The following is a 13,116-nucleotide window of genomic DNA, read 5'->3' on the forward strand; positions in this document are numbered from 1 at the left end:
CTGTCGGAATTCGCCCCTCCTGGGTTCATACAGCCCCGTTGGGCAGACGACGAGCTCACCTGTACCTCTGTAGACACAGGGACGTTCCTCCTCTGAAATAGGGACAGCCACGCCCAGGCCTGCTCCGCAGTGACTCCAAGGGTGAATGGCACCTGGCTGTGGCGGGGACTGTCTCTGTGTTTGTACAGCTCCGAGCACATGGGGTAGCTGGCCCACGACAGGGGCTTCTGGTAATTAATACTAGTCAGTAATGATTTTGGTTCCGGCTGTTGTGGAGCCAGGCAGGGCCTGTATTTGCGCTCAGGGTCTTGCTGGGCCGATCTTTCCCATTCTGGGATCCCCAGGGTGCTGAGCTGGCCCGAGTCCCTGGGTCCCATCCTCTCCCCAGGGACGCCAGCTCAGCCCAGGGAAGAGCCGCGATTTCAGTTTTGGGGGAGGAGAGGTTCCCTGTATAACCAACCACATAGACCAGGACTCCAGCTTTCTCTCCGCTGTGCCCTGCCCCTGACAGACGCTGGTTCTATTCCCGCAGGGGGAACCAAACTGACTCAGCCGGGAACGATGCTGGCTCCCACCCGCCCAGGCAGCACGGGACCAGGTAGCAGTACTGGGGGCAGGAAATCGCCATCAACCCCCCCAGAAGCAGGTTTGTGCAGCCCAAGGAGCCGCCCTCGGGGGGAGCCACGGGCAGCTGTCTGCTTGGGACAGGGGCAGATCCCCAAAGCGAATGCCCCATCTGAAACCTCCCCCCAAGATTCATTTCATATGTGGGGGGGAGGGTGTCACTGGAAAGATGCCAGATTAGCTTGGTGGGGACAGGGCCCGGGAGAGCTTCCCCACAACGGAGAACCCCACCCCGGGGGTCCCACAGACGGGGGAGATGGAGGAGGCTACAGCTGCCAATATAGCACCAAGTGGGACTCGCCCGTCTGGTCCGAGCCCAGCGACCCTGTGCAGCTGGTGGTAGCAGGTGAGGGTCCTGGCTCGGCGTCCCCGCACGCAGCCCCTCCCACAGCCGGACCCTCAGGGGTCTTGGCCCCAGTGGGATGCTCAGGGCCAGGCTCTGGCCTGAGCCCTGGACCTAGCAGAAGGGACCCCCCAGTGGGGAGCGGGGACAGAGTCACTGTGGGGTTCCCCAGCCAGGGGGCGGCAGCAGCCGCTGGAGTTTCAGGGCTGATGGCTCGGAGCTCGGTTTCCTCCCTCCCCCATCCCAGCCCATTCTCATTTGCATCCCATTGAGGGAACTGACCCAGCTGGGCCCCAGCAGCCGTACCCCCCACCCCACCACGGAGCCAGCGGGAGAAGGTGAGCGGGAGAAATGGAACAATTCATCCCCCAGGGAACAGGGCTCCAGACTCAGATGCCCACGGGGCCTTCGGGCCGTTTGGAGGGGGCTGGTCCCTGCAGACAGAACTGATGGGTTCAATTCTTCTATATAGAGGGTGACGAATAGATCCATGGGGACGGACGGCCAAGGGTCGGTGGGGATGTGGGTCCTTGGGAACATAGGGCAGTGGACGGATGGGAGCACGTCTGGTGAGGGATAGAAAGATGGTCCAAGACCTTGTCTACATGATAACTGGACCCAAATGTTGAATCCTGTGTGGTTCCCAACCCCCCCGGTGATCTCAGAGCGAGTCTGGGCTGTTGGAATTCGCGCCCCCTGGGTCGATACAGCCCCGTTGGGCAGACGAGCTCACCTGTACCTCTGTAGACACAGGGACGTTCCTCCTCCGAAATAGGGACAGCCACGCCCAGACCTGCTCCGCAGTGACTCCAGGGGGGAATGGCACCTGGCTGCGGGGGGGACTGTCTCTGTGTCATTTGTCCGTACAGAGATAGGCCAGGGGGCAGAAAGGGGGGGGCAGAGACCTAGGGGGACATTGGATGGGGGTGGGGGACGTGTATGGGGAAGCAGAGACAGGCCATGGGTTAGAATGGGGGGGATGCGGACGAGGGGACATGGGACGGGGTGGTGTTAGGGGGAAGTGAATGGAGGAGAGAACTCAGGCCAGGGGGCTGAGGGGCCGAATGCGTGAACGTCTGGGGTGGGGGGTGAAGGGCAAAGGAGCTGGGGAGCCAGAGCTGGGGCATGTGCCGGAGGGGGGCGGGGGGTGGCAGTTTCTCTTGAGCTCTGTCCCTATGTTCTTGCCCCCTTCCCTTTCTGGGGGGCTGGTCGGCTTCCCCCCTCCCCATGTCTCTTTTGCAGCATCCTGAGGGGGGAGAGGGAAACTTGGCTCAGCCGTCGGCCCCTGTGAGCTCTGCCCCGGGCCCTGAGCCGTGCAGACCCACTGCCCCGGGGATGGGCTGGGGAAGAGACACGGGGCCTTTCACCGCTAGGGGGCTGCCTCTAATCTGTGTCCTTTTCTCTAAGCACCAGACCCCACCCCCCCAACCAGAGCCAGGGAGAGAACCCAGGAGTCCTGCCTCCCAGCCACTCCCTCCCCCCAATCACTAGACCCCCATTCCCCTCCCAGAGCCGGGGTATATAAACAGGGTAGGTGCCGGGCATCAGGTTTACGCAGAGTTTCACTGTCAGTAGCAGAAACGCCAAGTGAGCGCCGCTTCGGGGCAGACTTCCCCTTTCACGGATTTATCGGCGGCTCCTTTAACAATTCAGGATCTACATTTCTCTCTCCCTCTCCTGCTCACGGGGAACAGAAACCACAACCCCCACCCCCCTGTCCCGTCTCTGTGCCGCATTGCTCGCCTGAGAATAGCGCCGGTCGCTGTTACGCTGATGTAGTCGTTGGATTTGTTGTTTGTATTTTACGTAACCCTTCTGCCTGTCAGAACTGGCAGCAACAAGGGCTGGGTTCAGTATCTAGGGGATCCATTCCAATAACACAATGCAAAACTGGCTCGAGCCCCCACCCAGTGACCTGGGACAAATATATACCACCCCCGCTGGGCGCCTCCAAGAGGCAATCCTTCCCCTCTCGCAAGCACATAGTCTGAGTGTAGCAAAAAGCCTTTTAATAACAGAGAGAAACAATGTGGCATTGTGTTGGGGAAACACCACCAACAGGATTCATAACACAACCCATGAGCAAAAAACCCACCCCAAGCAAATTGGGGTGTGTCCTTTCCCTTTGGTTCTTGAGTCCAGGAACCCAAAATCACTCAAAGTCCCAAAAGTCCAACGACCCAAAAGTCTCTGTCCCTGGTCAGGGCAGCCCCAGAGTTCGAAAGTTTATCTGCAGAGTTTTACCTCCCAACCTGGGTGGAGATTGGGGAGGGGGGAGTGGTTTAAGGGGCACCTTACGTGGTCCAAAGCTGATGGCCCCACCTCTCCATGGGGCTCCGCTCTGCCAGCCACCCCATGAGCTGCTCCAGGCATCCGACAAACTGCTCTGCTCACCATCCTGCAAACTGCTCCGCCATATATCTGCAGGCTCCCCCACTACTTAACGCAACACTCAGTGATTTCAGCTCTTAGTCAGTTTAGCTCTTTGGTGATTTCAGCTTGTAGCAGGGGAGCCTCAGTGCTGGGGCACCATTAGCCCAAAGTGAACTCAGCTCAGCAGCCTGTAACTAGACTCCTAGTAGAATCAAAATTATCTCTGATATTCCACAGTGGAGAGAGGAGGAACTGCAATTAGCATGTAAGGCCCTCACCAGGGACACATACCCCCACATTTTAACACCTGTCCCCAGCCCCTCTCTATTCACCGCGTTTTGGAACCCATGTCCCTTGCCTAGCGAGTGCTACTTAGTTGATGGCGAGTCCCTCCATCAGACCAAAAAGCCAAGTGCAGTTCCACTGTCCTTGATTCCCATAATCAGAGTAATAACAATTTATTCTTCCTGCCCCAATAACAGAGACACTGGGGATCCCACAGCAGCCAAAGTGCCCATTTGGGCAGCTATGGCCTCATTCTAGGTGGGGTGGGTGTGCCTATGCAAATGAGATCGGCCCCTGAAGTTCTTTTCCACAACTTGCCACACCTCAGCACCAGATGTCAGGGTGGAGCTCATCCTGACTCTGCTTACATCCAGAATTCCCTTGGTTCTTGCTTCCCCTCCCCGACTGGGGTCTCGGGACCCCCTGACCCTCCCCCCAATAGATGTTCTGCTGCTTCTGCCTGCACCCTGGTCCCTAGGGCCCTGGGCACCGCCCGAGTGTTGGGGGCAGCAGGTGATGTACCAGTCTCCCCCCGGCGCGCATTTCCTGGCTGTGTTTGGCAGTAGCCAAGATACCCTAGGGATGGGCTCACTGCACAGCAGACAGGCCAGGGCAAAGGTACCTGTGGGGGTGGACAGAGGGGTCCTATGGGGACAGGGAGCTGGGGTGGTTCTCTGTTGTGGGGGGCTAAGACCCTGAGGCTCTGATTGTCCTAATCCCCTGGCCTGGTCCTGGGGTGTCTCAGGGGCAGTTCGTCCACCTGGGAGCTCCCTTCCCAGGGACTCTGAGGCTCAGGCCCCTCGGGACAGCAGGACGCGGTCTCCCTTGAGGGGGTCTGGCCCCAGGGGGGCCCCAGAGCCGCAGTGCCTGGGAGACTCCCAGAGCAGCGCCAGCTGCTGATCTCCCCGTTTGCACCACCAAGTGACTCTTCCCTTCTCCCAGGAGCAGCAGCCCCCCTGGATTTCACCAACGCCAACATCGCCCGCCTGGTGCTGGGCACCGTGGTCCTGCTTATCCTGGGGCTTATCCTGGACCTAGCTGTGCAGGGAAGAGAATCTCCCAGGGGATGAGCCGCTTCCCCGTCGGGTGCTGAGACTCCAGCACAAACTCCCCTACCCCCCAAACACCCCTGCCTCGGAGAATCCCGCCCCACAACAGCTCCCGACCTGACAACAGCTCCCCAGGATTGAAACCTCGATGTCATGTGTGACGTTTCACTCCATATGTTTATGGAAAAATGCTTATGGGTGTAAATATAATGTAACCGGAATATGCCTTATGCAAAAGGTCTCTTGAAAGGTGTCAAGGTTCCTTCCCCACTCTGAACTCTAGGGTACAGATGTGGGGACCTGCATGAAAACCTCCTAAGCTTACTTTTACCAGCTTAGGTTAAAACTTCCCCAAGGTACAAAATTATTTTACCCTTGGATTTCCACTGCCACCAAGAAACTTTATCTGGGTTTACTGGGAAACGTGGTTTGGACACATCTTTCCCCCCAAAATCCTCCCAACCCTTGCACCCCACTTCCTGGGGAAGGTTTGGTAAAAATCCTCACCAATTTGCATAAGTGACCACAGACCCAAACCCTTGGATCTTAGAACAATGAAAAAGCATTCAGTTTTCTTACAAGAAGACTTTTAATAGAAGTAAAGGAATCACCTCTGTAAAATCAGGATGATAGATACCTTACAGGGTAATTACATTCAAAACATAGAGAATCCCTCTAGGCAAAACCTTAAGTTACAAAAAAGACACACAGACAGGAATAGTCATTCTATTTAGCACAGTTCTTTTCTCAGCCATTTCAAGAAATCAGAATCTAACACATACCTAGCTAGATTACTTACTAAAAGTTCTAAGACTCCATTCCTGTTCTGTCCCCGGCAAAAGCAGCATACAGACAGACACAGACCCTTTGTTTTTCTCCCTCCCCCCAGCTTTTGAAAGTATCTTGTCTCCTCATTGGTCATTTTGGTCAGGTGCCAGCGAGGTTAAGGTGGGTACCCACCTATCCCAGCCATTTTGGGTACCCACCCTAACCTCGCTGGCACCTGACCAAAATGACCAATGAGGAGACAAGATACTTAAGCTTAGGAGGTTTTCAGTCATTTTGGTCAGGTGCCAGCGAGGTTAGGGTGGGTACCCACCTATCCCAGCCATTTAGCGGGATAGGTGGGTACCCAGAGAGAGACCAAGGATTCCCGCCTTGGGCTAAAGCTATAAAAGGGGGTGGAACAGAACAAAGGCAGTCAGTCGTGAGAAATGCCCTAGTTATCACCTGAGCTGGAACTAACAAGGACTGTACCAGGGGAAAAGATTGGGCCCAGACTAGGAAGGAGTCTACTCTGTGAAAGAAGCTTTTTGGAACATCTCTGAGGGTGAGATTTACCTGTATTCAGTTTCTTAAATGTATTAGGCTTATACTTGCGTGTTTTGTTTGGTAACTTACTTTGTTACTTACTTTGTTCTCTCTATTATTACTTGAAACCACTTAAATCCAACTTTTTATACTTAATAAAATCACTTTTGTTTATTAACTGACCCAGAGTAAGTGATTAATACCTGGGGGAGCAAACAGCTGTTTGCATCTCTCTCTATCAGTGTCATAGAGGGTGGATGATTTATGAGTTTACCCTGTATAAGCTTTATACAGAGTAAAATGGGTTTATTTGGGGTTTGCATCTCATTGGGGTCTGGGTGCTGGAGACAGGAAACCTGCTGAATGGCTTTCAGTTGAAGTCTGCAGCTTTGGGGGCATGGTTCAGACCCGGGGTCTGTGTTGCAGAGGCTGGCGTGTCTGGCTCAACAAGGCAGGGTTCTGGAGTCCCAAGCTGGCAGGGAAAACGGGCTCAGAGGTACTTTCAGCACGTCAGGTGACAGTCCCAAGGGGGTCTCTGTAACCGAACCCGTCACAGTGGGACTTTAGCAGCAGCCGCAGCAACGCCGGCTCCAGCCCAGCTCTTCTGGTTCCTCTGCCTGCGCCCCCGCCCCCAGGACAGTCACTAGTATCTCCCAGGCCAGCGGGGAGACGCCCAAACCCGGGGGATTTTCCAGCTAGAGACTCGCTCCAGCGAACGGGGCCGGGGCCGGAACAAACCCCTCGTTTCCCACGGCGCCTGCCACGGCTCCCCTGGTTCCTGCTCTGCTGGGTCTGTCACAGCCGGTCCCAGGGGTCACTGGGGGGTTTGCCGTGGGGCTGAGCAGGTTGCAGGCTTTGGACCCCGGCCCCAGCCCGTGTTTAACCCTGTTCAGTGTGGGGCAGGGGCTGGGGCGTGTTCTCATCTCAGGCCCTTTATTGCGTCTGCATGAACACAAGGTGCAGAGCCATTTAGCCGCCAGTGCTTCTGGGCCCCCCCTTGGCGGGTGTTTGGGGGGATCCAGATGGAGGGAGCCAGGAGTTTAGGGGAACAGGCCGGGCAGGAGATGGGGCTCTTTCCCGTGTAGGTCCCTGACACAGCAAAGCTGGGGGTGGGAAGCGGGATCCTTTTCACACTAGCTCCCAGTTGAGATGGGGCAGGTCCCGCCAGGTGGAAGGGTGGGCGGCATGGAGGCAACGACCCCCCATGGCCATGGGGCGGGATCAAGAGATGGCAGTTCAGGGAGGCACAGGCTGGGGACAGTCTGGATCAGAGAAGCGGGGAGGCATGGGGGGGGCACTCATTTCCACGCAGCCAGCGCCCCACCCTGACAGTCCCCCCCAGACTGATATGTCGGCCATTTTGCCAGGGGGCAGCATGAGAAAGAAAGCGGGCGGCCATGTTAACTGAGGCCAGCCAGAGGCTTCCCTCCCTTTGAGAGCAATGGGAGATGGCGGCCATGTCTGGGGGGAGGGGGGACAGGCTGAGGGGCAGAACAGGGGTGTGAGAGGAACCCCCTTCAGTGCAACAGCCCTTCTCAGGGGTCCACTCTCTCTCGGGGGTTAGGCCCCTCCAGCTCCTGGAGCCACACCTCTCCGAGCCTTAGCACGCCTGTCTCTGCCATGGGCCCCCTTGGGGAGTCCCCTCGCTCTGGACCCCCGGAGCCTGCACCCCCCGAAGGGGACGATGACCCCTGATCTCTAGCCCGGAGCGACTCTCAGCCAGTGTAACACAGGAGGATTTACTGAGCATCTGAACCCAGCACGAGAAACTCTCAGACCCCTCAGGCCTGGCCTCCCTCCGCACAGCACATCCCAGTCTCCCCTGCATCCAGGTGGGCTCTGCCTGCTCCCTCCCTCCAGCCCCGAGCCCCCCTGCTTCCCAGCTGGGCATCTGATCTCACCGGCCCCAAGCCCCCCCGTCCATTGTCTTCTCTCCAGGTAAACAGGGTCGCCAGGGCCCCCTCTCCCCTCTTCTGTCCTCTGGCCCCTCTGGCTGGAACCGGCTGGTCCGGTCACCGGGGCCTCTCTCTGCAGCCCATTGTCCTCCCACATGCCGGACCCGGCTGTGACTCCCGAGCTGGGCCTCCCGGTCACCAGGTCACCAGTCGCTGGGATCTCCAATCTCCAGGCCATTGGCCGGGGTCCCAAGTTCCATCGCGGGTCCCCTGTACCAACCAACTCCCTCTCCCATCACCTCGTGAAACCAGTAACACCCAGGGAAGCTGAGTCCCACCCCCGCTGCATGCAAACCATTGGAAAAACCAAGGAAACACCAAGAAAACCCCCCACTTCCTCACACCCCCCATCTGGGTGAGCCCCGGCAGGGTGCTGGTGCTCAGGGGAAACGGTACCATCCGCTCTGCGGGTTGGTACCAATCCATGAAGTTCTTTCTGTGTAAAGCTGGACACCCACCCCCAGTGTCAGCCAGGAAGATGGAGGGAGCTACACCTGCGAATATCGCTCCATAACGGAACAGAATCGCTGGTCGAATCCCAGCGACCCCATCGAGATGATTGTAGCAGGTGAGGGAGGGCCCTGGCTCGACTTAATGTGTTTACAGGAGTGATACAAGTTTATATCTTATTCTCCTAACTCCAGATATAGAAATAATACAAGCAAACAAACTTTCTCATGACACCATGCAAGGGGTATTTAGCATAAAGCATATTCCAGTTATGGCATATTCATAAGCATATTTCCATAAACCATATGACGTGCAACGTCACAGAATGATCTCCCAGCCACTCAGGAACCATTAATAGGGAGGTTCCAGCCAATTTCCACCGGCTCCCAGCCTTGCACCCCAGATCAGTACCATCCTGCCCTGCTCAGAAACCAGTCTGGTGTAAGTTCATTACGTTCGCCCCTCTCTCAGTGTGGAGTGGACACACGCTAGCCCTTGTAAACGGAGCGGAGATTTCCCAAGCACTTCAACCAAAACACACTGTTTTAGGTCAAATATAAACCAGATTTATTAACTGCAGAAGGAGAGATTTTAAGTGGTTATAAGGAGCAGGCGCAGAGATCAGAGTTGGCTACTTAAGAAATATTTGCAGTCTAAGTTCTACAAACGAAACAGGATTTGAATCAGGCAGTGTCTTCCCCTGACAGATGGTGCAAGCAGGTTACAGATCCTCAGTGCACACACTGGACTCCATCCCAGCCTGGGACCACCCTTCTCCAGTTCAAAGCCTTTGTCCTCCAGATGTTCCTCCAGGTGTTGATTTGTGGGGAAGAGAAGGCCAGGGATTATGTCCCTTCCCCTCACTGATATTTTTTTCCAGTTTGCTGGAAAGATCTTTGCTGTGACCGGGGGATCAGGCAGTCCCCAGTGGTCAAGCAATCTCCATTGTACCCAGTCTCTGGGATGGTGGGTTCTTTCCTTGAGGGGTGTTGATGAGCCACGAAGAGCGTCTGCCTGGTCCTTTGTTGCAGTTGAAAATTGGCTGTGGGCGTCTGCCAACCTCACGCCACGTTTCAGTAGCACACACAGCAATGCTTCATCCCTTCCCCTACAAGGGTCGCACATACAGTGCACCAGGACAGGAATGTTCAAGGGATCAAGACTTTTAAAATGATGCCTCACAAGGCAACTTTGGACCCAACCTACCATAGTTCTATCGCAGTGGTGAACACGGGGGCTCCACGGTGCTACTCTGAGGTACAGATTGTCACCCTGTGATATCACCCTGGCATGACCAGGGCCTGGGAAACAGACTGTGAACTTCCTTTCCCTTGCAGAAGTGGCTGTCTGTGGTGTCCCCTGCCCACAGGGCGAGGTCACTTGTTTCCTTTCACCTTCCCCATTTTTACTTGTTTTTTATGCGTTGCTGTTTAATAAATTGTACGTGCTCTGAACTCTATGTAATGATCCGTGGGACAGGGAACCATCCGGTGCAAAGAGAGTGCCCCAGAGTGGGGACAACCTCGCCACTGTCCTAAGTGACCACGACAAGACTGGGGGTCGAGCCCGCAGGGATCCAGGGCCCAGCCCTGCCGGGGTTATGAGGCCTCTGCTGCACGGGAGGGAGGAAGGGGAGCCCTCGAGGTCAGGCAGGCCTCTGGGTAAAGGGAGTGGGAGCGAAGACTCAGATCCTGAGAAATCTGATGAGGTTCAATAAGGATAAGTGCAGGGTCCTGCACTTAGGACGGAAGAACCCAATGCACCGCTACAGACTAGGGACCGAATGGCTAGGCAGCAGTTCTGCGGAAAAGGACCTAGGGGTGACAGTGGACGAGAAGCTGGATATGAGTCAGCAGTGTGCCCTTGTTGCCAAGAAGGCCAATGGCATTTTGGGATGTATAAGTAGGGGCATAGCGAGCAGATCGAGGGACGTGATCGTCCCCCTCTATTCGACATTGGTGAGGCCTCATCTGGAGTACTGTGTCCAGTTTTGGGCCCCACACTACAAGAAGGATGTGGAGAAATTGGAGAGAGTCCAGCGAAGGGCAACAAAAATGATTAGGGGTCTAGAACACATGAGTTATGAGGAGAGGCTGAGGGAGCTGGGATTGTTTAGCCTGCAGAAGAGAAGAATATGGGGGGATTTGATAGCTGCTTTCAACTACCTGAAAGGGGGTTCCAGAGAGGATGGCTCTAGACTGTTCTCAATGGTAGCAGATGACAGAACGAGGAGTAATGGTCTCAAGTTGCAGTGGGGGAGGTTTAGATTGGATATTAGGAAAAACTTTTTCACTATGAGGGTGGTGAAACACTGGAATGCGTTACCTAGGGAGGTGGTAGAATCTCCTTCCTTAGAGGTTTTTAAGGTCAGGCTTGACAAAGCCCTGGCTGGGATGATTTAACTGGGAATTGGTCCTGCTTCGAGCAGGGGGTTGGACTAGATGACCTTCAGGGGTCCCTTCCAACCCTGATATTCTATGATTCTATGATTCTATGATCCTTTCGCCAGTCAATCCCACCGGGACGTGTATAAGCCAGCAAAGTTCCCCACAATAGCGGGACCATTCCCCCGCTTACACTAGGAGCGGGGTCAGCGGCCGCCCTGCCCGTCCGTCCGGAGAGTGAAATGAACCGGTCCCTCCCCACAAAGCCCGGCTGTTCTGGAAACTAGCGGCTCTGCTCCGGTGACTCCCGAAGGAGCAGGGACTTGGAGCCGGTCTGACTCCGGCTATTGGCCGCGGCTGCTCAGCCCCCGTTTCAATAGACAGGCTGGGTTTGATTCCTTGTCTGGGGGTTTAACCCAAAAGCTTTGCCTTTGAATGGCTGCTGCTGGGGGTTTGCCCAGGAGCCGAGTAGAACCAGGGGCTCGGTTTGAAACGAGCCCCCTCCGGCCCCCAGCCTGTGTGACGCTGGCGAGGGAGGGAGTTTCCAACCCCCCTGAGCCCTCTGGGCCTGTGAGACCCTCTGCAAAGAGCAGCAGGGCTCCGGGAATGTGGGGTATAGGTCGAGGTTGAGAGGGATGTAGGGGTTAGACGGGAGACAGGCTGAGATCAGGGAGGGAGTGGGGACAGGAATATGAGGGGAGACACAAAGGGGGCAGGTGTGTGGGTGCTGGCGACCGGACGGGCGTTTCAGAGGAGATGGGAGAGCGGGAGGAGGAGGAAGGAGAATGGGGGAGAGCGGGATGGGGGGATGGGGATGGCTCCCCGCTCACAGAGACGGGGTCGGCGTATGGGGGGGTGTGAATGGATTTGCTTGAATGACAAAGCCTGTGTCATGTCCCTCTCTCGGGGCCTGGCCACATAACCACTGACAGGGTCTCCTCCAGCTCGGGGGCAGGGTCTCTGTGGGGGCATTAGAAGGTCCCTGGGTCTCTCCTGGCTGGTGACCCGTTGAGGGCCTGGGATGGAATTTCTCTTCCTCCTGTTTTCTTTTGAACCTGGTTGATTTTATTCACACGCTGAGAAAAGCCCCTTCGAACCAGGCGTTACAGCGTAAACCCGTCATCACCGCTCAGCTAGGGCCCAAGGGGCAGGAAATCCAGGTGTCCCCCATCGCGCCCACTCCTCACACGGTGCCACGGCTCCTGTCACAGGTGGGCAACTTGGCAGGCTGAGCGGGAAGGCTGCAGAGTCAAACCCTCCAGCACCAGGAAATGCCACAGTTACGGTTTTCTGAACAACCTTAAGTGTGCTCCCTCATGCAGGTCCATTACAAAGCCAGCCTTCAATTTCACGATCATGTATTAACATTACCTACATGGGTCACCAGCCGGGCTTGAACCCAGAATGAAAAGGGGATGGAATTTTCATGGCAATCGTGGTCAGTGGCAGATTGAAGACCAGACCTCGTGGGCGCCCGGCTCTCAGCCTGAGGCACCTTCCTCAAGGCTGCAGGGTGCGTTGCGGGTGACCTGTCCCCCCTCTCCACAGAGACACAGACAAGCTGGGAGCTGCATGATGCTTGGCCAGGCTGACGGTACCTGGGTTTCTTGGGTTTTGAAGGGACCTCTGCTTACTTTCAATGCACTAGATTTCACCTGCAGATTAGAGACAACATGTGATGGATGGAGGAAGAGACGAGACATTGTGGACTTCCTGTAGCAGCAGCCAGCAGCTGAGTTCTTTATTTGGGTCTCGGTGGAGCTGGACACTGGGGTGTTGGCGGCTTGCGGAGGGGCCACTCACTGCCCCCATCATGGCATCTGCTCTCACCGTCCTCCTCCTTGGTGAGTATCGGAGACAGCCAGGGCTTGTGTCCATAGGGCGGGGGGATCTGAGACCAGGGCGTGTGTCCATGGGGAGGAGGGAAATCTGAGACCAGGACATGTGTCCATGGTGGGGGTTGTGAGACCAGGGTGTGTGCCCATTGTGGGGGTGGGATCTGAGACCACGGTGTAGGATCCAGCTGTTCTGGGATCTGGTCCCTAATGGCCCATCTCCTTTCCAGGCTGCTGGCTGGCCGGGCGGAGCGGGGTGTCTGGACGTGAGTATCTGTGGGGAATGGGGCAGCTGGGGGAATTTCCACATAAAGGATGAGGAACATGGGTGGGGGTGAGGGGTGCAGATCCCACAAAGGGATGATCCTGTCAGACCCATGCTCCCTTCCACACCCGGAAGTGGGGACTGAGACCTCGCCCCGCTCATTACAGGGATGGGCACCACACAGCGTGAAGTCCCCTGCACTCAAAGCTCTGCCCCCCAGGAAATACACAGTGAAGGCACCA

At 56.2% G+C, this 13,116-nt stretch overlaps 1 protein-coding gene across 1 annotated transcript in view; it reads left to right on the plus strand.

Annotated features, from left to right (window-relative positions):
* LOC311511739 (uncharacterized protein) overlaps positions 1-13,116 on the plus strand; it is a 33,780-nt gene that overhangs the window by 11,512 nt on the left and 9,152 nt on the right. The window contains exon 6 of the mRNA XM_084612584.1: positions 533-646. Within this exon, the coding sequence (XP_084468710.1) occupies positions 533-646 (114 nt within the window). The remainder of the gene's footprint in view (positions 1-532; positions 647-13,116) is intronic.

The sequence above is a fragment of the Lepidochelys olivacea genome, assembly GCF_965140295.1.
Source record: "Lepidochelys olivacea isolate rLepOli2 genome assembly, chromosome: 23".
NCBI lineage: Eukaryota > Metazoa > Chordata > Testudines > Cheloniidae > Lepidochelys > Lepidochelys olivacea.